Genomic DNA, 25567 nt, shown 5'->3' with positions numbered 1-25567 from the left:
ACTGTGGGTACTCTACGATATGGAGGAGCCTGTGCTGCCATCCTGCCAACCTGCCAACCTACAAACTGGTTAAGGGATGTCGGTAGATCCACTTTACTTCCTTTCCGCCCAACAAATTTTGTTTCCAATAATAACGTCGTTTCACTCCAACGGCCCCACAGAACATCAAACATATTTTGAAATGCGTTTCCATAGACATTTATCGTGAAATAACTTATGAACGATTCCCAAAAAAATCTTTCTTAGAAAAAGTGTTTATATGTATGTATATGTATATATTTTATAATTCGATAAAAAGCGACCCAGGCAAACGTTTAGTAATAATACATATTTTTATCAAAAGTATCATTTATGAGGGGAGTTCTGAGTACTTTCATCCTGGCAGCACCTATGGATTTGACAATCAGCTGATATTTTAAATCCCATTCAAATATGCATTCTCTGGTTAAGTTACAGTCTGGCATTTACATAAGTGTCACGCTAATGTGACTGCTTTGAATTAATAGCTACATCATGTTCCTGTTTTGCTTTTTTCATAAACATGTCGGTTTGCTACAAATGATTGCAAACCACCCGGCTGCATGCTCATTTCGATTGAATTTTAATTGTTTGAATTTCAGCATGTACGAAAGACGAGATATTCATGGGGTTGCGCAGATGACATTTCGATGTACATTGATGATTGGCAATTCTTAAAATTGAGTTGGATCTTTCTGGCAAGTTTAAAATGGCAAAAGTCGAGATAAAAGTATGAAATGAGCATGCGCCCATTTGGTTTGCAATCGTTTGTAGCGCAGGGATAAAATCAGTCGAAGGGTTCAGTGATTACTGGTCACAAAGTCACTAAAATCTCTATAACGGAACATCTGGCAGCTGAAAAGTCCATCATACTAACGTTAACTATCATACTAACGAGAACTTGAGTTCCAAATATTGTGTATTCGCGATTTTCATGACAAAAATTGTCATGAAAATCGTGACAATTTGTGACCACCGCAATGTGACGAATAGTCCAATTACCCAGTCCAAGACCGTGAGAATGATTTGCGAACACGTTTTCAAAAACATATAACTGGAAAATAAATGTCAGCGAAGGCAGGCAAAAAAGTCGAACCCTTGATTAAGTTTACTAAAAGTATTAAACACTGACAAATTTCATAAAACTAACAAAATAAATTGAAATACTGTTCGCGTGTTTTGCGAACGCGTTTACAAACGCGTGCGTGTTCACAATCTTCTCATCTGTCAATTCTGGCGCCAAACGTCAAAGGCGTGTAGCATCTGTCAGTTTTCAAACTTATACCTTCTCATTTTTCAACATGACATTGGACAAAAATGTCAATCTACCATGGTAATTGTTTGATCATATTAAATTTTGACCGATTTATACTGTCAAAAATGTCACCGAAACATGAATATGAGATTTTATAATTTTTTGGTTATGTTCTCAGGGTAGAGAAATACCGCCCAGCTACATTGGATGATCTTGTTTCGCACGAAGACATCATCACCACAAGTAATTTTTTTTTTTTGATTTTCTATAACATATTTATATACTTAAAAACATCATCTTTATATATTTATTTCAGTAAATAAATTCATCAAGGAAGATCAACTACCGCATCTACTATTTTACGGTCCTCCCGGTACGGGAAAAACTTCCACAATTCTCGCTTGTGCCCGACAAATTTACACCCCACAACAGTTTAGTTCGATGGTAAGATCCCTCCGATCGATTATACTATTCAAAACTTATCCGAGTGCTATTTAACGATTTGATTCAGGTTTTAGAATTGAACGCATCAGACGACAGAGGAATAGGAATCGTCCGCGGTCAAATTTTGAGCTTCGCGTCCACTCGAACAATCTTTAAAGCTGGCTTTAAGTTGATCATCTTGGACGAGGCCGACGCTATGACCAACGATGCACAAAATGCACTGAGAAGAAGTGAGTAGTCAGAAGAATCATATTGTGCACGTTTTGACCTTTTAGTGTTAATGCCATTCTATTTATGGTACACATTTCGATTTGAACTAAACGGTTGTTCCATTACTACGTATTAGTAAAAAATATTGTATTCTTACATACATATCGGCATACCAATTTCCTGTCGGCTTTTATGATGTGCCTATTCTTTTGATGTGAAATGACGCGTCATGTTTATTATAAGCCAGGACTGGATATATGTACATACATACATATATACAATTTGCAAGTCATATTATAATAGTCACAAAGGTCTTTTAGCAACCCTGTAAGGCGAATTAAACTCGCTTCGAGTTCTATATATTTATTTATAAGGCGGCTTTTATTTTTCAATATGTCTGGTGGTTTTTATCTGTCCTTTCTAGAGAGTATAGAAATGTAGAGTATAAAATGTATATAAGAGAGTATAAAATGGACGTTCGGATGAATAATATTTGGACATCTGTTTTGTATTGAATTTTCTCAAGAAGAATGTCTAATGAAAGATGGCTAATCTGGGCTTAATCTCATCTAAATTTGAATAAGCTTTCGAACTTCTTATTTTACCTTCTTTATATTTTTTAAATCAATAAATGGAATGTAGTGCGTCATTTTCTTGTCGGAAAAACAATGTTTTGAAGAAAGTTCTAGAAATTCTTAAATAGAAAAAAATCATTTAAGCAATTTGTCAATAAATAATGTTTAAAATTATAAAATACAATATATATTATGTACAATATATATACATAATACATATGTACATATGTATGTATGTACTACTGTTGGAGCCCGTCTATACTTAAGTAAATTTTCTTGTTAAAACTCGCTTTCTTTTATCTTGAAAAATGAAATAAACTTCAAAGAAAGTTCTAGAACGTTAGAAAAAAGTAAATTGTTGAATTAATCAATACGAAAAGAAAAAGGCATAATCCATACACAGGTTGGCTTAGAACGTCAACATACTTCGATGACCGTCTTAACCAATGACCTGTCGTTGGAACCCACTTTTATTAGAAGTTATACAAAAAAATGAAAATAGTTTATATGTGTCGCCTTTTCTTGTATTGAAATAATAAAACAAACGTCGAAAAATCTATAATTCTAGTAATTAATATTTATATTATAAATTGAGATGAGTTTTCTGCTTTTCGGTATTATAACTAAGGAACCAGTGGCGTAACTAGAAAAATTTGGTTCGCATGCAAAAGTTACCAATTTTTAAAGTTATTTTTTTTTATTTATTTATAGTAGTTTTGGACCATTGTGGCTTTACACGAAGAACCTAATGCGCCACAATGGCCTACATTTGATTAAGAAAAACAGAAAAATAAAAAATAAAATACATAAAATAAAAAGCAAAAATGCAAAAGCAGAAAAAACATGATAAAATAAAAAATAAAAATAATAAAAAAAACAGAAAACAAAAGAAAAATAATACATAAGAAAAAGAATAAGTGTACAAGAGTGTAAAAATCAAAAATGAAATCCAAAAATCACATTCTTAGTTTCATATTATAAAAATTTCATTTATATGTACAAAAATTGAATCGCCTTCCTTGCTTTTAAATTTGCAATTCTGCAATTGCATCTTATAAAGAATATTTCTGAGCTTCTTCATGTTTAAAAGTTAATATTTTAAGTTGACTAAGTCTGGATTGACCGAATGAATTTCTTTTATAGACGAATCCATATCACAAAAAAACAATAAAACGGAGTCGATGACTCACAGTGTTGCTTTTCCAATTTTGTGATATTTATTTATTATTTACATATGTACATATATACCAGAAAGGCCTTACAGGTGACCCCAATGCGCCTTCCTGGCCAATTACAAACATTGCAGCATTTTTTTTATTACACAAGTCGCTGAATTACGAGACATCTATGAATTCTATATACATTTTATTGTACATAAATCAATCTCAAATAGCGGTGACATAGTAGGTAGGAAGGATATTTAGCCAATTTTACCGGGAACCATTTCAACAATGAAATCACAGAAAATTGGCAAACTCTGATAGGAAACGATCGACCTGGAGTCACAAATATCCACATCTAACCAGCAGCACTACAGATATAATACTCAGAAAAATTCTTTTTAATCGAGGTCAGCTCATGGGATCGAACCCGGCACCTCTCGACGCTATGCAGAAGCTTAACGACCGAGCTATGCTGCTGGCTAAACAATATTAGTGTATATCTAAGGCGCGCTTAAGAATCGTAACTATTTATGAGATTTTATTTTATTTTCATAATATATGTGTTAATATTTGAAGATCTTCTTGGGGGCCCCCACGACCCCCAAATCATAGTAGCTACGCCCAGGGACGCCGAGAGGATTCCAGGGCCCTGGGAAAATAAAATTCCAGGCCCTATAAAAACCTAAGAAAGATGATCTTATACATATATTTTTAATATGTCAAAAATATATCAAATTAGAAAAATATTATATGTTAGTTGTTGTATAATAAAGTATAATATAACAGGTACGACTTTACTTGGACAAAAAGAATTCGTGGATCTAAAAATAATAAACAATTAACATTAAATAAATACATGTATTTTTATGAAGAATAAAATAAAATATCAATATCGATCAGTCAGACGTCCCAACACGGGTCTCCTCGAGTAGTCCGGGCCCTGGAACTTTACTACCATGGCTTCCTCTCCCCCCCTCTCGTTGGCTTTGGTTACACCACTCTAAGGGAACTGAAACTCACTAGGGCAATGACAAGTAACAATACACTTTCCAACAGTATTGAAAGCAAGAGAGAAAAAAAAAGATTTTCTTCGAAGCTAACAATAGCCATAACGCAAAAAGTCATATTGCCCCAGTCAACCTCCGTTGTCTAATTATAACTTGGAAATGTATCAATTTCTTGGGGTCTATTGCGACGTTTCTACATAGTTACGACGAATTTCGTTGCCTATGGCAGATTTTTTTTTATTTTTACTTTATCTATGTACGTAGTAACAATAGATGAAGTTTTGTGATCATGCGAAAATTTGAATTTGAGATTTTGACTGATTCGAACTCAGAATCGATCACTGATCACGTTTTCGTGATCTAGAAAAATTTATGTGTCCGTGTATTTTGGGGATATTTTGAACACCATTACTTCTATCGAACCGAAACTTTATATTTGTGACTGAAATTCTTATAGATACGACGTAAATTTTTTTCAAATTTTTAAGTTGACCGGAAATGGTACCTCCCCTATAGGTGTCCTCTTTTTTTTAAGTTTTTGAATTCAATTATCTCCCAAACCGCTAACTGAATCAGACTGAAATTTTTTTACATGTAATAGAAATTATAAATTTTATTCCTTAATATTTTTTAAATATTTTTACCTGAACCGGAAGTAGTACTTTTACTCTAGATAATCGAGGTTTTTTATGTTTTTCTCAGAAACCTTTTGGTTTATTGAACTGAAATTTCATATCTAGAAGTTTAAGCTTAATACCAAGTTATGTATTAAATTTGTTAAGCATCCGTCAACTGGCAGTGGCAGTTTACTCTTGTTCGATTTTTCTTCCACTATTTTTTTCGACCCTTTAAACATGTGTGCTCTTCACGAAAAAAATCAAGTACAATTCTTTTATCAATGTGATTAAAATAAAAACATATTAATAAATTTAATAAACCGGAAGTGGGATTTTTCTGTCAGAAAAATCTAAAATGTTGTGACCACGATTCTTTCCACACCCCTGAACGTATCAAACTGAAAATTTATATTTGTATTATTTATGTACTAACGTCGAGCTGATAAGGTTTTGGTCAGAATTCGTAAACCGGAAGTATTATTTTTGTTTAAAACAATATTTTATTATTTTATTTTGACCTTTTAAATTATTTTTATTTTCTTGATATTTAATGTGTATAATAATTATAGTGATGTTAAGTAATAAAAAAAATTCAAACAAAATCCGACAACCGGAAGTAGAACTTATCTTGTGTAAGTTGACCTACATTTGCGCTCAATTTGTATCGAAAATGCTTCCACAACCAGTATGTGTGAACGTGTATGTACATATGTCTAATTATCGAATATTGTTTTGTGACCTTCTTTTATTCCTCAAATACATGGTTTGGTCACATCCGATTTTTTTTTTATTATAGGCAAAGGCTTCAGACATGCAAAAGCTCATTTATTGTTTTGGTGGGGTGTGCACCCATTAGAGGTCATAGAAAGTGTTGTGTTGATATTTTTTCACCACTTGCACAGTTGCGTGCAGTTAACGATGGTCAGTTTCGCCCTGCGGCAACTTATTTGTGTACATTTTTTAGTCGCCAAGGGGACCGGCCAATCAATACGGGACAAACGGTTAATTCGGTCCACTGTGACACGAATTACCGGTGGGTGGTGGGTGGTAGCGGACGGTGGGGTAGAAATGGGTGGGTCAATCGTTTAATTATTACATTAAAAATCGATACGCATCCATCGGACAAAATTAATAATGTAAGTGCTCGTTTAGAAGTTTGAAAACTCCCGCCGCGTAAATTGGGTCATTATGTAAAACAAAAGTCGAATAGCATAACAATATATAATATGTCATCATCATCATTTACAGCCATTCGCCATCCACTGCTAGATGAAGGCCTCTCCAACACGCTTCCACTCGTCTCTGTTTTGCGCAACACTCATCTATCTCATTCCGCACATTTTTCTAATTTCGTTCACCCATCTTCCTTGCGGTCTTCCTTTTACTCTTTTGCCTTCTCTCGGGTACCATTCAAGCACTTCTTTTGTATGGATGTAAAACTGCTGGACTATTCTATTCTACTTCATAGTATATTGAATTCAGTGCATCGTGTTGATATAATTGGCTAATCTGCTTCGTGGGTCAAATACCCTTTAAATTATTAATCGAACAGCGAAAGCTCTCTCCGTAGGGTACTTATTACTTGAAAAGTCCTTCATTTGAATCCTAATGAGGTTCAAATTCTGAACTAAGAGAGAAAAAGACCTTGGCTTTTTTTAGTTTAAGTAGCTTTCTGATTCGACTCCTATTGTGAGGTGAGGAAAACGTTGAAGTGGAAGCTCTAGAGTCGTCGTTTGGTTAGTTAAGTAACATTAAGGGTGAAAACACACTGAGAGGCACCTGACACGTGTATTTTTTAAGATAGTTTTGCACATTGCACAAAAAAACGTTAGTACGCATAATATTTCCTACGGCATCCAGTCTAAACATCATCCCATGGAGTGTTTTCGGTGGTATTTTATCCTTGTATTGACATAGGTTTGGCAGTGATCGATAAAGGTGATCCCCATATTTGAAGAAATGTATGAGAAATTTGTCGAAATAATAACATTAATTAACAATGAACTAAAGGATCGCTCTTCCCAGCTAGAAGCCACGAAGACTAAGGACGAAATCAGACAGCGTTGAATGTGGCACGTGGTTTTTTTTAGATAATTTTAAATATATAGAAAAAATGTGACGTTCATGGCACGCGTGCATGGGATAGTCCTTTCAAAACGACACATACGACCTATGTATGTCGTTGAAATTGTTTGGTAAAGACAGTGATCTATACCAAAACGACCATTTAGACCATTTTCGGTAAAATTGTATCCTTGCTTTACAGTGATCGATAACGAATATGGGATACACCGTCACATTTTTTCTATATGTTTAAAACTATCTAAAAAAAAAAACCACGTGCCACATTTACCACTGTCTGATTTCGTCCTAAAACAATACGTGCCGCGTGCCTCTCAGTGTGTTTTCGTCCTAATTACGAGAATTTTTTTGTCAATCTAAAATTGTATTATATGTGATGTGCAACTGAGATATGAGAAAGTTTGCGTGTTTGAAAAAATATGTCGAGCTTTCGGCTTCCTTTGGGTATTTCCAGTTCTAGGCAATAAAGTTTAGGACTTTTTACTCGGAAGGATATCGAGTGCAACTTCACATTGAATGGCTAGGAGTTAATTTTGCTAGTGCATAACGGAAAATAAGGACCTTCCTTATACCTGCTATAAATTAGACTACGAATAAAACAATATTTTCGAAGTTGTTTTCAAACATTTGTATAATTTTTAACAAAAATGACACGAATTTTTGATTTCAAACAACGAGTTAATTTTGAACAGCAGGGAAACTATTGGTTTCCAGAAACCCACGGAAACCAATAGAATGACACGACTGAGTGAGTACAGTCGTGTCATTCTATTGGTTATACGGGAGGAAAAGCCTGTTCCTCTTGTTCCTGTTGTATCCTGCTCACGAAAATTAAGTGAGTATGTACCGTTTACCATGGACCCTTTTTTTATCTTTCGACTTAAGATCTTTCGATTTTCGATCTTTGCCTTCCGACATTTGCGTTTTCGGGCGTTTCACATTCGGGCCCGTGAAGTAGACCCCAGAGAAGATGCCAGGATACCTCTTGGCTCAAGAATCTGAAACAGTTGTATAGTAAGACTACAAGAGATTCAGAGCGGTTGTTCAAAGATATCAATAGATGAAGGGAGCAATGTTTTTTAATGAAAATGAATTCCGTCATCTTTTGAAAAAAAAATTTAGCCAAACATCAAAAATATCCCTTTTTACTAACCTCTTCTTAGCTCGCTTTTGATTTTTTCGTCTCATTTCGTCTGACGAAATTTGGGTTCTTATCCGATCGTTTTCAAACTTTGCCATTTTGCTCGGTTTGGCTATCAATATATGTGGAAATCAAATCCGTGAAAAATAATCGCAATATACACGTTTGAAAATACTCCATTATCGTTCTCGGTGACGTCTATTTGCCGTATTTATCCACACTGTTCCGATCGTTTTTTCCCTTTTCGCCATCCTCTCGCTATGTCAGATTTTAATTGTTTAAACGCCTATAACTTATTCTTTTTTACTCTATATTTTATTATTATTAATGAAATTGATACACTATTTAGTAGTTAGTGCGCTAAAGACGCAAATTTGCGTCCCCGGTATTTAACATCCAGCGCAGAAAATTTGGTAGTGTCCTTATATAAAATGTTGGATTCCTAATGAGATCTACGCTGGCCATAACTTCTTTCGTTCAATTACTTTCCATCACCTCCAATCGTAAACCGCTAGAGAAAACTCTTCTGCGAAAAAGTTAGTAATGACTACTTTCCAAGAGTCGCATTGCGAAGTCTAGATGTCCTCCAGCTGTCAGAGAATCCGCAAAAGTTATGGAACTGGCGCACTGTGGTCCAGATTTTAAAGAGCCTACCATCACATCATAAGGACAACAAGTAGCCGTGTACGACCTCGCGCTATCGAACGACCACTTTTCGCTAAAATGGTTCTTCGAATGTATACGCACAACGACCTTGTTCACCATCGTCGATGGCCTCTCTCGAAAATGGAATGAAAGGCGGATGAATTTGCAAAATTTCTTCGAAAAATTCAGCAGACTTTTATTAGAAAAGGATTAGATTAGGCGTTGAACCGTAGAACGTCATATATTAGATTATTGGCACGACACCATCTCGGCATATGCAACACGTTTACATATTATATGTTTTACATAGACTAGCCTTGCATCCTTTTCAAAGGAACCAAATTCAAGCAGCAATCTGAGTTTTTTTTCTTAGTTACGAATATTGTGTGCAATGTTTGATATTTGTACACATGAGCAGGTATGAGTTGTGTGTAAAGCCCGGGCCCTGAGGGGGCTGTATATTGTTCAAATGTTGTAAATGTATTGGTAAATGTTTTCTGAACCTTTTTTACAAAGGATTTACAACAATTGAACAATAAACGGAACGCTTCCGGTCCTACCTCTAGTTATAGGGGTTTAAACAATTAAAATCTGACAAAACGAGTGGGGGGGGGGGGGGGGGAGTCAAACAAACAAGGCTACTGTAGGCCATAAGTTGTCATCGTCTCAAAAATCTTTGGATTATTAAACGCGTTTATTACGACTATTTTTGACCATCGAACTAGCGGAACCGATCTAAATTTCTATCGGTGAACAAATCGCACAAAATGGCAAAGTTTCAAACCGATCGAAAGAATATAGGAATATTCCCTGACCGATTAACGAAGTGAAACTAAGAATAGCCCTGTAAAAAAACAAAGGATGAAGGTTCAAGTGGATGATAAAGAAATAAATATGAACGCAGGCTACCAGAAAAATGATATAATATTATATAATGTTTACTTACGCTTACTAAGGTGAAAAATATTGAATTCTGGTCTAGGTCGTTACGAGACGATGTCATTACGACAGCAGATGGCTCTTGGAGTAGGAGCCATCCGCTAAAGATCTGTGCGGGAAGTGGGAACATCCACATAACTATCAAGTCGCTTATTTTATTTTAAAAGGAAAACCAAAAGTCTTAAATCAAAACAGACAAATAATATATTACATTTCAATTATAGTTTTCCGCTGGTAGAAATAAAGTAACGGGTAAACATACTCGTAGTCACACATAAAATTTGGAAATTAACATAAGAAAAACAGAGAACTTAAATAATTAAATGTAAGTATTGAATTTCACAATTAGTAAGATTATTCAAAAAATGTCTTTACAAAAATATTATTATCAAAAATCTCAAGGTTATGTTCGCTCGCTAATTGATTAAAGGTTTTCTTTGTCCTTTATCGAATCGAATATCGAACGATTTACAAATTCAATATATTTTTGATGTTAATTCAAATGAAATTTTATACATAGTCATTTTCAATGTTACTTATTAATTCATTGGAGCATTTCAAAACTATTTAGAACGTTTTTTTCATATAAAAATGCAATATATTACTATATATTTAATTAATAAACAAAGTACCTACTAGCTCCTGAACTGTGTCGAGTATTAAAAAAAGTTCAAGGATATATCGTGACCTTTTTTTTATTATTTTTTAAAAATAAACACACATATTACTATAATTAACACGCGATGGAGAAAATTTCCGATAAGTGGGGTCTTTCGTTTTGCCCTCACTGTTTGCACGATAGTTCTGATTTATTTTTCCTCTGGAGAATTTCAGACGTTGTATAAAATTTCATTAGTGCGATTAATCGGGTTATCGTAAGTCAGCTTAATATCGCCATAGTAAGGTTTCTCATATAACGAGTATATTCGTACTACCCAAGCACTTTTTCACGAACACTATTCATTATGGTCGTGTTACGTAAGAAACTGGGTCGTCGAAATGGTGTTGTGTATTCAATTTATTGATAAGGATCGTAATTTGTAATTGGATGTTAAGTGTTACGACAACAGACAAAATGTAAAGGCCGGAGATTTTTGTGTGAAGGAAGATGTAATCGGTGATGTAATTAACATTAGCAAAACAACAATGCGGGAGAAGAAGAGGTAATTGAGAGATGTTGTAGGATGTAATTTTTTATTTAAATTTTTCATTTTTACTATAGTGCTATCAATGGTTGTCCAAATCGACACTGTGGCCAAAACCGCGCGGAACAAAATCATTTGGATGAAACTGCGCAGTGACCAAATCGCCTAAACCATAGTAGCGCGGTGACAAAATCGAGCAACGCATCTATAAACAAGAAAATAAACATAAAAAACAAGTAATATAAATATTAAAAACTGGTCTAATGTATATCAAAAATCCGATAGAACACAGTAATGATAAAATAAGAATCGTTTATTAATTTTGAAGGTGTACTTTTGAATTTATTCACACTTTATTGAAACTTGAATAACATATTAAATTTAACTATAATATAGTAATGATAAAATAAGAGTCGTTTATTTATATACTGATCCTTCGGTATTATTTTTAATTTAGGACATATCAGATTTTTCTTATACGTATACATTAGACCTGTTTTTAATATTTATATTACTTGTTTTTGTATTTATTTTCTTGCTTATTTTTGTTTATATATGCATTGCGTGATTTTGTCGCTGCGCGGTTTCGTCCAACCGATTGTCCCGCGCGGCTTTGTCGGGACACCTATGGCCAAATGTGTACAAATGTACCGCATACAAATTCGAATATATAAAGTGAAATCATAACCAGGCAATCTCTGATAAGAAAAGAGTGTTTTTTTTTAGTACTTATAATATATATATATTATATATTTTTAGGTTTATATATTTTTTTATAGTTTCTCAACTTAAAACTTATTAATTCTATAGTCAAACTATGTAAATATTAAATGAGCGCGCTGAATAGCATTGACGCATTGATTTGTTTGATATTTTTTATTAAAATATTTCCATTAAAAAATATTATTTAATAATGGAACAGGTTCTTTAGCATAATATCGGCCGCTCAAAAGTTTTAAAAATTTAAATAAAAGATTCTCAGAAATGAGGTTAACCCTTTGAATGCTGACCAACGCCGATCGGCGTTTTGCCAAGTCCATGAGCCTGAAATACGCCGATAGGCGTTGTATTTTGAGTATGTAAAAAATAAACAACAATACTACCCGCTAAGCCTTTCCAGTTAGCATTGAAAACACTCATTGTATATGGGTAGTGTAATCCGTGTCAATATTTATAAAGACTGGTTAACACCGGAATTTCTGAACTTATAACCATAGAATTTCTCGGTAGAAATCCCTAACTGCTGAGTATTTTAGATCGTTGTTTGGCATTTAAATTGACATTTAAAATTTAAACAACAATGAAGAAGATGGAACTAGTTTTGGAAAATACATTCATTAATAGACTTCTTTTGTTTATTTTATATTGTTACAAGATATACATATTAGAAAGTCTAAACATACCTTTTCCAAACTCAAAGTCCTCGGCGGTAGTGATCTAGGGTTTATTTGGATTAGCTTCAATTTTTATACTTCTATATAATTCTAGTTGGAAATGCTTATGAAATTTTCAGCGTGGCGGGCTTTAAACAGAAAAGACGTCAGCACTCAAAGGATTAAGAGATTTAACCAACAGCATTGATCAATGGTTAGCATGTAATGCTTTCAATTGTGTGGTCACGGGTTCTATCCCGTACTCTGCTAACCAGACCTTGGATACGTGACTCTAAAGCCGATCGTTACCTATCAGAGTTTTCCAATTTATCTGATTTCATTGAAACGGTTCCGACAAATAGGCAAACCTTTCCCATCCCTTTCGCAAAAATTCGAGTTATTTAGCATCTCGATTTCTTCTGATTAGAAAATGTTTCCATAGATATCTGTGTGGCTGTTAATCGTTAGACCATAGACCATTTCGTGTTTAATCAATGTTTTATACCAATTTAAATAACTATTAAACTGTGTAGACACATTCGTCACGTTGGAGCAATCTAGGCGATTGTGCATGATTGTGAATAAAATAAATAAATAAAATATTTATTTTTCGATAAATCTTCCTTAGGGTCGGTTGTAGCGTCGCTCAACAACACCACTGTTAACCCTTTGCCCGCGTCACCAAATTTAGCGAACATGCCCTGTACGCGGCTGCTTTTTTGCGGATTTTGTTATCGCGTTTTCGACTATAAATATAGGTTGTAATATTTTATAAATTATTTTAGCCTATATTGAATTTTTTTTGACTACTGCCATCTATTGAATTTGGTAAAGTATACATTTAGTAATATTTTCAACCAAGTTATAAAATTTTAACACAATAGACGGCTCTTATACAGGTTGGAACTTCCAAGACATCTATGCGTGTCTCACGCGCTGAGGGCATGTTCGCTAGGACATGTATAGTGGTCGTACGCGGTGGAAAGGTTAAGAAACAAGCCGGGAGTTTCATTACTAACATGGTGGTCTTTTATTTAAGTTTATACAAGCCTCTTATAAATAAATATAAATATATTGATTTTTTTAAACGCATCTTTATACGGTTAACCCACTTACATCCAAAAATGTATTTCTTAAATATATTCATATACAATTGCCGCATTGTTTCGCCGTAATGAACCGCGAAGTGAAATATTTTTCAATTCAATTTTTTTTCTAATTTAACGCGGTTTTTTTATACGTATACATATGTACCAACAATGGGACAAACGGTAATTTTACAAATGTAAACTAATTAATAGTGAGATTCGGTCGCTGGAACTGACCGACCTTTCACAACCCAAGGTTAGCTCAGGTGACTTTGGTTTTGAGAATTTCGGAAAGGCCAACACTTCCTCGACCATTTAAAAATCATAGAAAAATTCAAAATACTCAGAATTTCAACCCCATACATATTGGAATCGAACCGTAATGAATTTCCACCGAATAATTAACACTTCAGAAATCGACCGAACGCTTAGTCTCAAGTGCTAATTATTTTCCATTGTAGGTACACATTTTTGAATCGATCGCTATTTTCATACTCGTGAATCACATTACCCACTTATCAACACTCAAACGACCCTTTCTATTTTAAGTTCTGTAATAAAACCGTACACGAATAATCCCGGCAGAAAAATACCCGGAAAATTGCGGAACAAACCGCACACTGAAAATGCACGAACAAGAAATAGACACATTAAATAGTGTGTACATATAAAAATTCATTCGAAAAATGCGAACGCGAAGAAAGCTAACATGGAAAATGGTCACATAGCAAATTTAGATTCAGAAATAGAGACATTCAAGACCCAATGTTTATCATAATAAAACAACATAAAAAATAACTCTCGTATTTTTTAAATTAAAAAACTTTGCTAAAATCATTTTTGGTGTCCTGAAAAAATTTTTTGACGAAATCGCGCAAACCAAAATAGCGTGGCGACAAAATCGCGCAACGCATATATAAACAAATACATGCAAGAAAATAAATACAAAAACAAGTAATACAAATATTAAAAACAGGTCTAATGATAAAATAAAAATCGTTTATTTATTTTGAAAGTGTACTTTTGAATTTGTGCTGATCTTTCAATATTACTTTTAATTAAGGACATTCTATTCTTGTTATTCAAGTTTCAATAAAGTGTGAATAAATTCAACAGTAAATAATAAAACGATTCTTATTTTATAATTACTGTATTGTATCGGATTTTTCTTATACACTAGACCTGTTTTTAATATTTATATTGCTTGTTTTTATTTTTTTTTCTTGTTTATATTTATTTATATGGTTCGGTGATTATTGGTCACAAAGCGCTCATCCAAAAGGCACTAAAATCTTTATAACTGAAACTTCTGGCAGCCGAAAAGTCCATCATACTAACGAGAACTCGAGTGCCAAATATTCCGTATTTGCAATTTTCACGGCAAAAATTGCGATGGAAACGTGACTAATAATCAAATTACCATTTATATAGTTGCGCAATTTTGTCCCTGCGCGGTTTCGTCCAAGCGATTTTGTCCCGCGCCGTTTTGTGACGGTGTCATCATTTTTATGCGCGCGTGTGAGATATTACCATGTGAGTTATTTTCATGTGCGCAATTTTCTATATGAGTATTTTTCGGTGTGTGGTTTTTTCTTCGTGTTTTCAGTTTTTCCAATTTTCCAGTTATATCCAATCACCTTCTATATATATATTGAACGTATTTGATCAAACCGGTTCGACAGTCCGACGTGTCCTTTTACGTCGGATTTCAACCCTCCCACGTAAAGTCGACTCTTTTATTCGTTATTGTGATTTCACGTCCAATAATACCTCTCAAGGTGACTTTTGGAAGTGTAACGATCCTCGAAACAATGCACCTTTTCAGCGGCACACCCGTGAGGGGTTAAAATTTCGGGTCGTTAACGTGTTATCCGCCCAACTTGCAGTTCAGTAGTCGTTCGTACAACACGCTTGACGGTCGTCCTATAACACGTTGTGTACAAAAGATTATTATTATTTATACTACAGCCTATTTTATAATATAATAAGTGTTTGTAAACAACTATAATAAGTCAACGTGCTTAATATCAGTGATAAAACGAATCTACTCGGATTTTTTTTAATAAAGACATATTCACATTTAAAAAATTTCGACATGCAAAAGATATTATAATAATAAAAAAACAATATATTTATTACTAAGCATAATCTTTTTTTTAAATAAACATTTTAAATGGCCGATTCTTTTCGAAATACGCTCTAATTTACTAATATTTTCAACTTTTGGTAGTACATATGTGTCTAATGAAGAAAAAAAATTATGTTAAAAAATTCTATGGGATTTTGGAAAAACTTCATAATCCTATGATTCAAACTAAACGATATGATTTTGTCAATTTTCTCACAATATCAAACGACATTGATGATTTTATTGAGAATCGTTTTGAAATTTGAAATGAATTGGAGGGGGGGGGGGGCTATTTCTCGACATCTTGTGTTCGTATTAACTAACGCCTTACAGATTTTAATATCAAAAATAATACTCATTTATTACTAATCCAACGTCCAACTTCTAGTATATGTATGTAGGACAATTACTTTGATCTGTTCCTTATTAGCAAGGGTGGCTCGTCTTTAAGGGCAACCAGGGCACTACCCCACACAGATTTCTCCTAACCAAAAAATAACAGAATTTTTGTATATTAACCGGTTCAACTCACCACGCGGTGAGTTTAACCGGTTCATATTTCAGTTTGGGGCAGTCGTTTATCTGCCGTGGTCCCGTGGTCGCCAGCTTCGGTTTGCCTGCTACCCTGGCACTTGCCAATTGTACTGTACATATGTAGAGTGTACAGCCAGACTAGGCAGAGAAAAATTATCAGTATTGCCGTATATAGAGGGTCGCTTTTAGTTAGCTGCGTAAAGATATCTTTGGGGCTGAATACACTAGCCCCAGTCGTCTGAGGGTGAAATCACACAGGAAGGAACGCGGCACATGGTTTTTTTTTTAGATACTTTAAAACATGCGAAAAAAATGTGGCATGCCCAGCACATATTCAAGGCACGCCCAGCACACACCGTCCCAAAATCACTCCCTGGAGTGTTTTCGGTAAAATTGTATCTTTGTATTTATCCTTGCTTGACAGTGATCGATAACGGTGTATCCCATATTTGAAAAAATGTAGGAAAACCCCCACAGCTGGGAGCCAAGCACACGACGTGCCGTTCTTCCCTGTGGAAATTTCGCCCTAAATTTTGTATACGATTTGAAAAATACAGGATTTGAAAATTTCAACTATGTTTTGCAAGGTATACTTAAATTGTCAATCACAATAATGCCACAATAAATAAATATTTTTTAATAATTAAATTTTTGCTTTTTTAGAACACATAATGAACGAAGTCGATAATTTGCTAAGAAAAAGAATTTCCCTTGCATAAAATGTTACTAAAAATATATGTATTTTGATTTTTTGGAAAAAAAAAAGTAAGTGGGGGGGGGGCTCTTTAGTTTCCTCGTGCCCCTCCTGTTTTTTTTTTTAATTACGAACCGTCCCTGCTTATTAGTATTAAGCATAAATAAAAATGTTCTAATTTTACTCATCTTAAATAAACTCGCTCTTTAATAATTGAATTTGAAATATAAAGTTGACAAACGGCATAAAAATTGATTTACTGAATGCTTTCTATAAAACCAACAATTCATAGTATCAAATATTTATATCCAAACAATTTTAAAACCAACCGTAGTCATATCATGCACCACCATATATAAATTTCATAAAATCTTATCAAATAATGCATCTATAATATGATTGATGATTATCATACTGCCGAGTCAGAAATAGCTATTGTAACAGTTTGGTGTTATTTTATAGGATTTGTGTTAACTTTGACTAGATTATAGACTGAAACAAAAAAATAAAGTGTATTCGTGTCCACAATTTGCAATCAATTAGTGAACATAGCTCTTGCAAATGAGTCTCGAGAAAGTGATCAAATATGATGGACAATGTCTGATTCGGAAGAAGATGCTGCTCTGGAGAGACAAGTTAAAATTTCGCTGGTTGGTGAACCGTCCACAGGAAAAGTAAGTCTTATTGAATATATAATATGTAGTTATTCTCGTGTCTGTTTATACATACATGGCAAACAAAGCACATTCTATTTAATTACGATAAGTATTATACAATGTGGAATGCTAATAGAGCACGTATTCGAATGCCTCGATTAATACGTATGTAATTGTTTCTAAATTTAGAGCTCATCTCAATATTCATCGAACTAAAGCTGTGTTTAAGAGTTTTTTTGTTCTCTTGAACACAACTTTATTTCGATGAATATATAAATTTTATTTTATCTTTAATTTATACCAGGCAGTCTTAACAGGTAAACCCAATGCGCCTTCCTGCCCATAAACATTGTACATTTCATACAAATATTATTAGTATTGTTGCGTAGGGGTGGTTGGAGGATCCAAGTAAAAGGCCAACAGTCGTTTCACAGCATTTATTGATGATTAAGGAGATACACGCACTGGCAGTGCTCAGTCCAGAATTACATGATATCGCCTACGTACCGCCTTATAAAGGGTCGATCTCTCAGGACGTCTAATCTGTTTACCTGTTGTATAGTCACGTATTCGGATATGTATTTCCACGACATTGGGTCTCCCCGTACCGATTCTGAGAAAAGCCTAATAACGGTCATTGTTTAGCCTAAATGCACTTAGAGTCCAGATATAATCCTGGAAGTAAGTGCAAGCACATAGTTAATCCGTTAACAGATATCCGTTGGTCTAAGTGCAAGCACTTAGTTAATCCGATAACAGATAACCCTTGAACGGTCACATAGTCTCTGGGAGTCTATTCGCTTAATCCGCGGCGTACGTAACAGTATTATACAAAGTACATAAATACATATCAATTAATATCCACAGTGACATCTATGGTCACATTTGTAAATTTTCAGCATTTTAAACAATTCAGAAAATACATATCAATTAACATCCACAGAGACATTTACAGTCAAATTTGTAAATTTGCAGCATTTTATATAATTCATTGAAATTCGAGATTGCTGAAAACTCGAGATTTTGTGAGAAAATGGGTAAGGTTGCCAATTTGTTGGAACCGTTTCAATCAAAATCAGATAAATTGGAAAACTATTATAGGAAACGATCGACCTGGAGTTACAAATCCAAAGTCTGGCCAGCAGAAACCAGTGGGATTTGAACCCGTGACAACTCTGTTTTAGCTTAAAATAACAACGAATTCTTACTTACGAATTACGATAACATTTTCTATACTTTTACACCTGAACACGCAAAAACTACAAATTATGGAAAACCCAATTAGCCGAAATTTCGAAAGGACTTGTGTATGTAGGATATTGAAACTACTATGATCTGGTCTTCGTCCATAACTAAATCTCAAAGCCACCGCTAAGTGCTGTACCTTTTTTTGTTGTTCAAAGAAATATACGCCTATTCAAGAAGAAAGTTTCGATATACACATTTATTTTGATCGTTCATAGAAATTTGAAATTCATAATTCTTAGTTTTGAGGAAAAAAACTTTAATTAAAGAAAACCTTAAAAGCCGGCTGATCAAGCTAAAAAAGCCAGCTTTTCGGTTTCGGCTTAAACCGGCTTGGAAGCCCTAGAGCAGGAGTAATATCAAGAATTCTAACTTAACAGTATACTCAGTGGCGGCTCGTGGATAAGATATCTGGGGGAGGGGCTGGGAGGGGGTGCTGCGGTTGATTAAAAATAAAAAAAATGTTTATTTGGATTATATTTTACTATTAAAATCAAAATTAAACGTTATATATATTTTATTTCATTAAAAAATTGATTTTTCTGTCTTTTTTCCTTGAAAAAAGGTCTATCACCTTTTCGTTAAATTTTTCACTGTTTATAATCATTTTTTTTCAATTGACAGCATAGACAAAGCCGTCAATCTGTCCTGAACCATTGTGTTTTTTATATATGTATGTATTTATTCTATTTATTGATGAAAAACACCGTTCTGGCTCAGAGGTAGTTTTTAACTTTTTAAGTTTTCTTTAATTGAAAATGCATCGATATTACTAGATTGCAGCTTCTCTTGATTTCGATTCCACTTTAAACAGTGACGTGTAGAATAAAGTGTAGAAACGTGAAAAGTGTTAGAGGTGTAGAAGGAAACACAAAAGGTGCAGAAGAAATGCGCGCAAGAAGAGCGCGCGGCGCGCACACGAACGCAAAAAGAAATGTGTACTGTTGGGAGTGCAGTACAGACCAAGCTTCTAGCTGCCCCCGCGCCCCTCCTTCGCCCACTCGGCATATTCCATCGAAAACCGCACTGCACAAAATCATAAATGATGCCTCACTTTCTGATATTAGTACCGCGATATATGATCATTATTGGATGTATCGGTGTACGGGTGAGCTTAATTAACGCTTAAATAATATTTATATTTTTATATAATATACATACATTTATTTATATAATAATATTAAATTTTTCTTAATTTCCTTGGGGGTGCTGCAGTACCGCAGTGCGTATGGACGAGCCGCCACTGAGTATACTCATTCGTTTTACTCTAAAATCTCCCGGCCCACAACTGTATCGCGTCTATTACCGACTGGTATTTAGTAATGTCTATATTCGTAGCAATGATATACATATGTATTTGAATATAAACGATACTAAATACCAGTCGTAGATATCCAGCATTACATTTACATATATAATAGTAACCATTTCAGAATAGTGCATTGTTCTAATTTCAAGTAGAATACGGTATCCACTTATAAATATACAATTCACGCTAGTTTGATGAAGATGAATATTAGTAGGTATCGTTCAATATTTTCAACGAAATCATTTTACTAATTGTTGAAGCACTTTAATTTATACGTCAGAACGAATAATAGATTTACATCAATCAATAACTAACGACGGGTAGCAATACCATTATATTATGACATATGTATATTGTGATGGTGAGTGTTTTGAAAACATTGTATCGTTTCAGAGTATGCTATGCACGCGTTACTTAGGCCTCCAGTGGGCCGGCACCGGGGTACCCACCCAAGGTGCCGAGATGCTGCTCGGCGAGTGCTCCGTTCGTCCGACTCATCCTCCAGTACCCATCAAGCTATGCGACATTGCCGGCAACGCTTGCAACACCTCCATGCTCATCAACTACCTCTACGCTTCAGACGTACAGAATTAACACCGCATTGTTAAAACATATGTACATACATGGTATGATATGAGTAACAATGTTTGGGCACTTACAGATAATCATCCTCACTTATGACGTCACCAATCTGCAGAGCTTCGAGTCTTTAAGGGTGTGGCTGAACAATATAAAGAATATCTTCGCCGAGTCCGATGCACAGCCGGTGTTGGCAATGTTTGGTAACAAATGTGACCTGGAACACCAGCGGGCCGTCAGATTAGGGTGCGCCCAGGCGTTCGCCGAAGAAAACAATTTGATTAGTTTCACCGGATCTGCTAGAACTGGTGAAAATGTATGTCTTTGTATACGTGTATTGCGTTTTATTATACAGGTGTGGCGGAAAAATTGAAATTGAACACTTTAATTGAAAACTCACTGAGTAAACAAAACAAAAATACATCTTTTTACTTTATCTATGTACGTAGTAACAATAGATGAAGTTTTGTAATCATGCGAAATTCAATTCGAATCGATAACTGATCACGTTTTCATGATCTAGGAAAAATGTGTGTGTCTGTGTATTTTGGGGATTTTTTGAACACCGGTAGTCCTATCGAACTGAAATTCAGTATCGGTTACTTAAATTCGTATCGATGCGACGTAAATTTTTTTCAAATTTTTAAGCTGACCGGAAATGGTACCTCCCCTTATAGGTGTCCTCTCTTTTTTTAAGTTTTTGAATTCAATTACCTCCCAAACCGTTAACTGAATCAGACTGAATTTTTTTTACATGTAATAGAAATTATAAATTTTATACCTTAATATTTTTTAAATATTTTTACCTGAACCGGAAGTAGTACTTTTACTCTAGAGAATTGAGGTTTTTATGTTTTTCTCAGAAACCTTTTGGTTTATTGTACTGAAATTTAATATCTAGAAGTTTAAGCTTAATACCAAGTTATGTATAAAATTTGGTAAGCATCCGTCAACCGGAAATGGCGGTTTACTCTTGTTCGGCTTTTCTTCCACTATTTTTTTCGAGCCCTGAAACATGTGTGATCTTCACGAAAAAATTCAAGTATAATTCTTGTATCAATGTGACTAAAATAAAAAAAAATCAATAAATTTAATAAACCGGAAGTGGGATTTTTTCCTCTTAGAAAAATCAAAAATGTTGTGATCACGATTCTTTCCACACCCCTGAACGTATCAAGCTGAAAATTTATATTCGTATTCTTTATGTACTAACTTAGAGCTGATAAAGTTTTGGTCAGAATTCGTAAACCGGAAGTATTATTTTTATTTTAAACAATATTTCGTTATTTTATTTTGACCTTTTAAATTATTTTTATTTTCTTGATATTTAATGTGTAAAATAATTATAGTGATTTTAAGTAATAAAAAAATATCGAACAAAATCTGACTACCGGAAGTAGAACTTTTATCTTGTGTAAGTTAACCTACATTTGCGCTCAATTTGTATCGAAAATGCTCTCATAGCCGGAATTGGTGAATGTGTCTGTGCGGTTCAATATCGAATTTTGTTTTGTGATCTTCTTATATTCAAATACATAGATAAAGTCACGGGTTGGTCACACCCGAATTTTTTTAAGATAGTATCACTTGGGTGATCAAATGAAAGTGTTGATTTTCAAACTTGTTTCCGTCCTACCTTTTATATATGTATGTACCTACTATATTGATTGTTGTTTATAGGTCAACTCTTTGATGATTATATTGGTGTCTCAAGTTTTGGGTATACCTGTGAACCGATCTTTGCTAAATAATACGGTGATCAAAGCCGAGCTGGCCCCGCACAAGAAAAATTACAATTTGGAAAGGAATAAATCGATACATCCAAATGTACCCTTGCAAACGACTAATACCACAGATAAAAACAGGAAAGATTCAGACAATAGCCGAGATGCTCCAGAGAAGAAAGAGAGTGTTCGAAAGTCAAATAAGAAGGCTTTGAAAGAATTAAGAAAAAAGGCATCATCGACAGTCTGCAGCGTTCAATAAAAATTTTCAATTACATATTTTAATACAACACATTCTAAACCAAATTCTTTAATTATATTTATATTGTAAAACACAGCGAAAACACAATAAAGATTAATTCTTTTGTATCTACATTGTTTTTATTTACATCTTACTTCGTAATGTATTTGAGGTTATGTTTGTATCGCAAGTATTAATTCCGCAATATTCATTTCTTTGTCATTTCAGTCATAGAAAAGTATACAGAGAATGTAAGATTTTGTATAATTTGCAACTATTTGGGCAAGATCATTCCGGCTATTCAATCAAGATGTACCCGATTCCGATTCGCTCCGTTACAATCCAGTCAGATAGTGCCCCGAGTTCAAGACATAATCGCAAAAGAAAAGTATGTTTATAATCACAACCTCTGTTGTTTTATTAATTATGTTTTACTACGAATGTTTTTCTGTACAGTATTGACGTGACAGAGGACGGTATAAAAGCCTTGCTTACACTTTCCGGCGGAGATATGAGAAAAATCCTCAACACGCTGCAGAGCACTTGGATGTCACACAAAAAAGTCACAGAAGATAACGTATATTCATGCGTCGGTCATCCTCTGAGGAGCGACATATCTAGCATAGTCAATTGGCTCTTAAACGAAGATGATTTTGCAAGATGTTATCAACGTATTATTTTCTTTGTATTCAGTCTTACTTACCCTTTATCTATTTTATGACTATTTTTCATGCTTTCTCTGTTGTTACAATTCAGAAATCAAAGATCTGAAGGATTCTAAAGGATTAGCCCTGAGTGATATTCTTACCGAGATTCATACATTTGTTCATAGAAGTATGTTTTCAAATATTGGAGTTGCCATTTGAAGCTATTTTTATTGAATTGTGCTACTTATACTTTCAGCTGAATTACCCAGTGATGTATTGATTCAACTCTTATCTAAGATGGCAGATTTGGAGCAGCGGCTTTCCGTTGGTTGCACCGAAAACACTCAGCTGGTTTCGCTGATTGCGTTCTTTCAACAAGTGAGAGATCTCGTCCAACTCGAACAGTGATTAAATTATACCAGTATTATATTGGATTTAATTTGCATTTTAATATTTTTCTATACCTCGTCGTGGATTAAATAAAAAGCATGTTAAATTTTAAAATAAATTATTTTATTCCTATTTATCATTTTGTGGATTTTCATCAAAAGTGATTTTTCTAGAATTTTTGAACAGCTTTTAAGAACAACAATATTTTAATGACAACTTCAGGAGGCTTAATTTTATCTATACTATATCTAAGTATCGATCAATAATATCTACTTAAAGGTTAATTCAAACATTCTTTAAATATATCTACGTAGCTATTATAGTTACCCTTTAAGTGGATATTGCTAAGTTACGTACTTACAATACAGAGGCATAAATTTTTGACAAATATTTGCAAAAATAAAATACATATATATGCCTATATACTGTTAATGTTTAAGTAAGTTATTGTCAAACAGAACTGATTAAAGATTTGACATTTTCAATTTAACAAACTACATTTTAATTTGTACTGAGATCTAAAAATTGTTAGAATTATACATTCAGAACTAACTCTTCTTATTTACATTTAATATTAGTCAAAATTGAATTTAAGGTTTTTACTAGAAGTAGCGAACATGTCACAACCTACGTATGTGAAAATATGTTAACGACAATTTTTTTTAAATATAATTACTATACAAAAATAGCATAATTAAGCTTATTTTGCATAAAAAATAATCATTCTGGGTGTAATATTTGATATAAAAAAATATCACTTAACCCTTTGACTGCTACAACAACGATAAATCGTTGTTTTGAAATCGGCGAAGATTGCTACGACGATCGTTGTTGACGTCATTAATTGTCGTATTTCAATACTTTCTTTGAGCCACCAGCGCATCAGTGGCACGAAACATTTTTTTTATATACGTATTTATATTTATTTTTCAATCAAGCTTTATAAATATTTATCAATTTTTTAAATAAAAGCTCTTCAATTTCGGGTTCATCATCAAAGTAAATTTCGGGTTCGTTGTCAATGTCATATAAGGAGTTATTACTTGGGAATTGATTATTATCGATAAATTCATTTTCAGAATCAGTAGAGCTGCTGATTTGTCGAGTTCCTCGGCGAGGAGCTATTATTTCGCTTTCATCACTTTCACTGTCCGATATCATTTTGCAGAGTTAAAATAAATGGCAAAAAACAATAGAAATCCGCTTTCAATTATATAGGTCACGAGACGTCACGAATTCATGCAATCAATCAAATGCAACTGAAATGCATACAAAATGTTTATGATACATGTTGAAAAATTATTTGATTATTAGAAACTTCGCATCCTTGTGTGTCTTGCTCACACGTACACAATTAAAACCAAGAAAGAAAGAGAGAGAGACCGCTACCTGTTTCGAATATATCGCATGTTGTAAGGATACATCGATATCTAAAAATAGATTATTGAAAAGAATAAAGCCTCGGAAAACAATCGTCAAAACTTATTTAGTGTATATATGTAGGTATCTCTTTCGCACGCACGCATGTAAAAGCAAGACAGAAAGAGAGAGCACGAGTCCACGACTGCTTCTTAAAAATGTATATAAAGTATTATAAAAATTACGAGTGTTCGGCGAAGTAAGTATGTAAAAAAAAATATTATATTTATTTTTTTTCAAAATAATTACAAATGTTAGCATTTTTCGCTTGGACATTGAAAAACCTCGTAGCAGCCAAA

The 25567-nt window shown here is 33.9% G+C and overlaps 2 protein-coding genes across 3 annotated transcripts; both read left to right on the top strand.

Moving 5' to 3' along the window:
* The first annotated feature begins 1213 nt into the window (after positions 1–1213).
* Positions 1214–23980, top strand: RfC3 (replication factor C subunit RfC3). The gene is made up of 8 exons (XM_077435350.1): positions 1214–1351; positions 1452–1516; positions 1590–1717; positions 1785–1947; positions 23041–23200; positions 23269–23483; positions 23569–23646; positions 23716–23980. The coding sequence occupies exons 1-8, from the start codon at positions 1320–1322 to the stop codon at positions 23865–23867; spliced, it is 993 nt and encodes a 330-aa protein (XP_077291476.1). The 5' UTR covers positions 1214–1319; the 3' UTR covers positions 23868–23980.
* Positions 15580–22905, top strand: LOC143914937 (ras-related protein Rab-28-like). Of its 2 annotated transcripts, none has more exons than XM_077435351.1 (5): positions 15580–15639; positions 17521–17732; positions 20662–20850; positions 20930–21163; positions 22528–22905. In XM_077435351.1, exons 2-5 carry the CDS (start codon positions 17655–17657, stop codon positions 22831–22833), a joined length of 807 nt encoding a protein of 268 aa, XP_077291477.1. In that variant the 5' UTR covers positions 15580–15639; positions 17521–17654; the 3' UTR covers positions 22834–22905. The 2 variants fall into 2 exon arrangements, with proteins under 2 accessions (XP_077291477.1, XP_077291478.1); XM_077435352.1 differs by having other exon boundaries at positions 15591–15634.
* Positions 23981–25567: the final 1587 nt, after the last annotated feature.

This window comes from Arctopsyche grandis, chromosome 7 (genome assembly GCF_051622035.1).
Source record: "Arctopsyche grandis isolate Sample6627 chromosome 7, ASM5162203v2, whole genome shotgun sequence".
NCBI lineage: Eukaryota > Metazoa > Arthropoda > Insecta > Trichoptera > Hydropsychidae > Arctopsyche > Arctopsyche grandis.
This window is presented reverse-complemented; position numbering and strand designations above follow the sequence as displayed.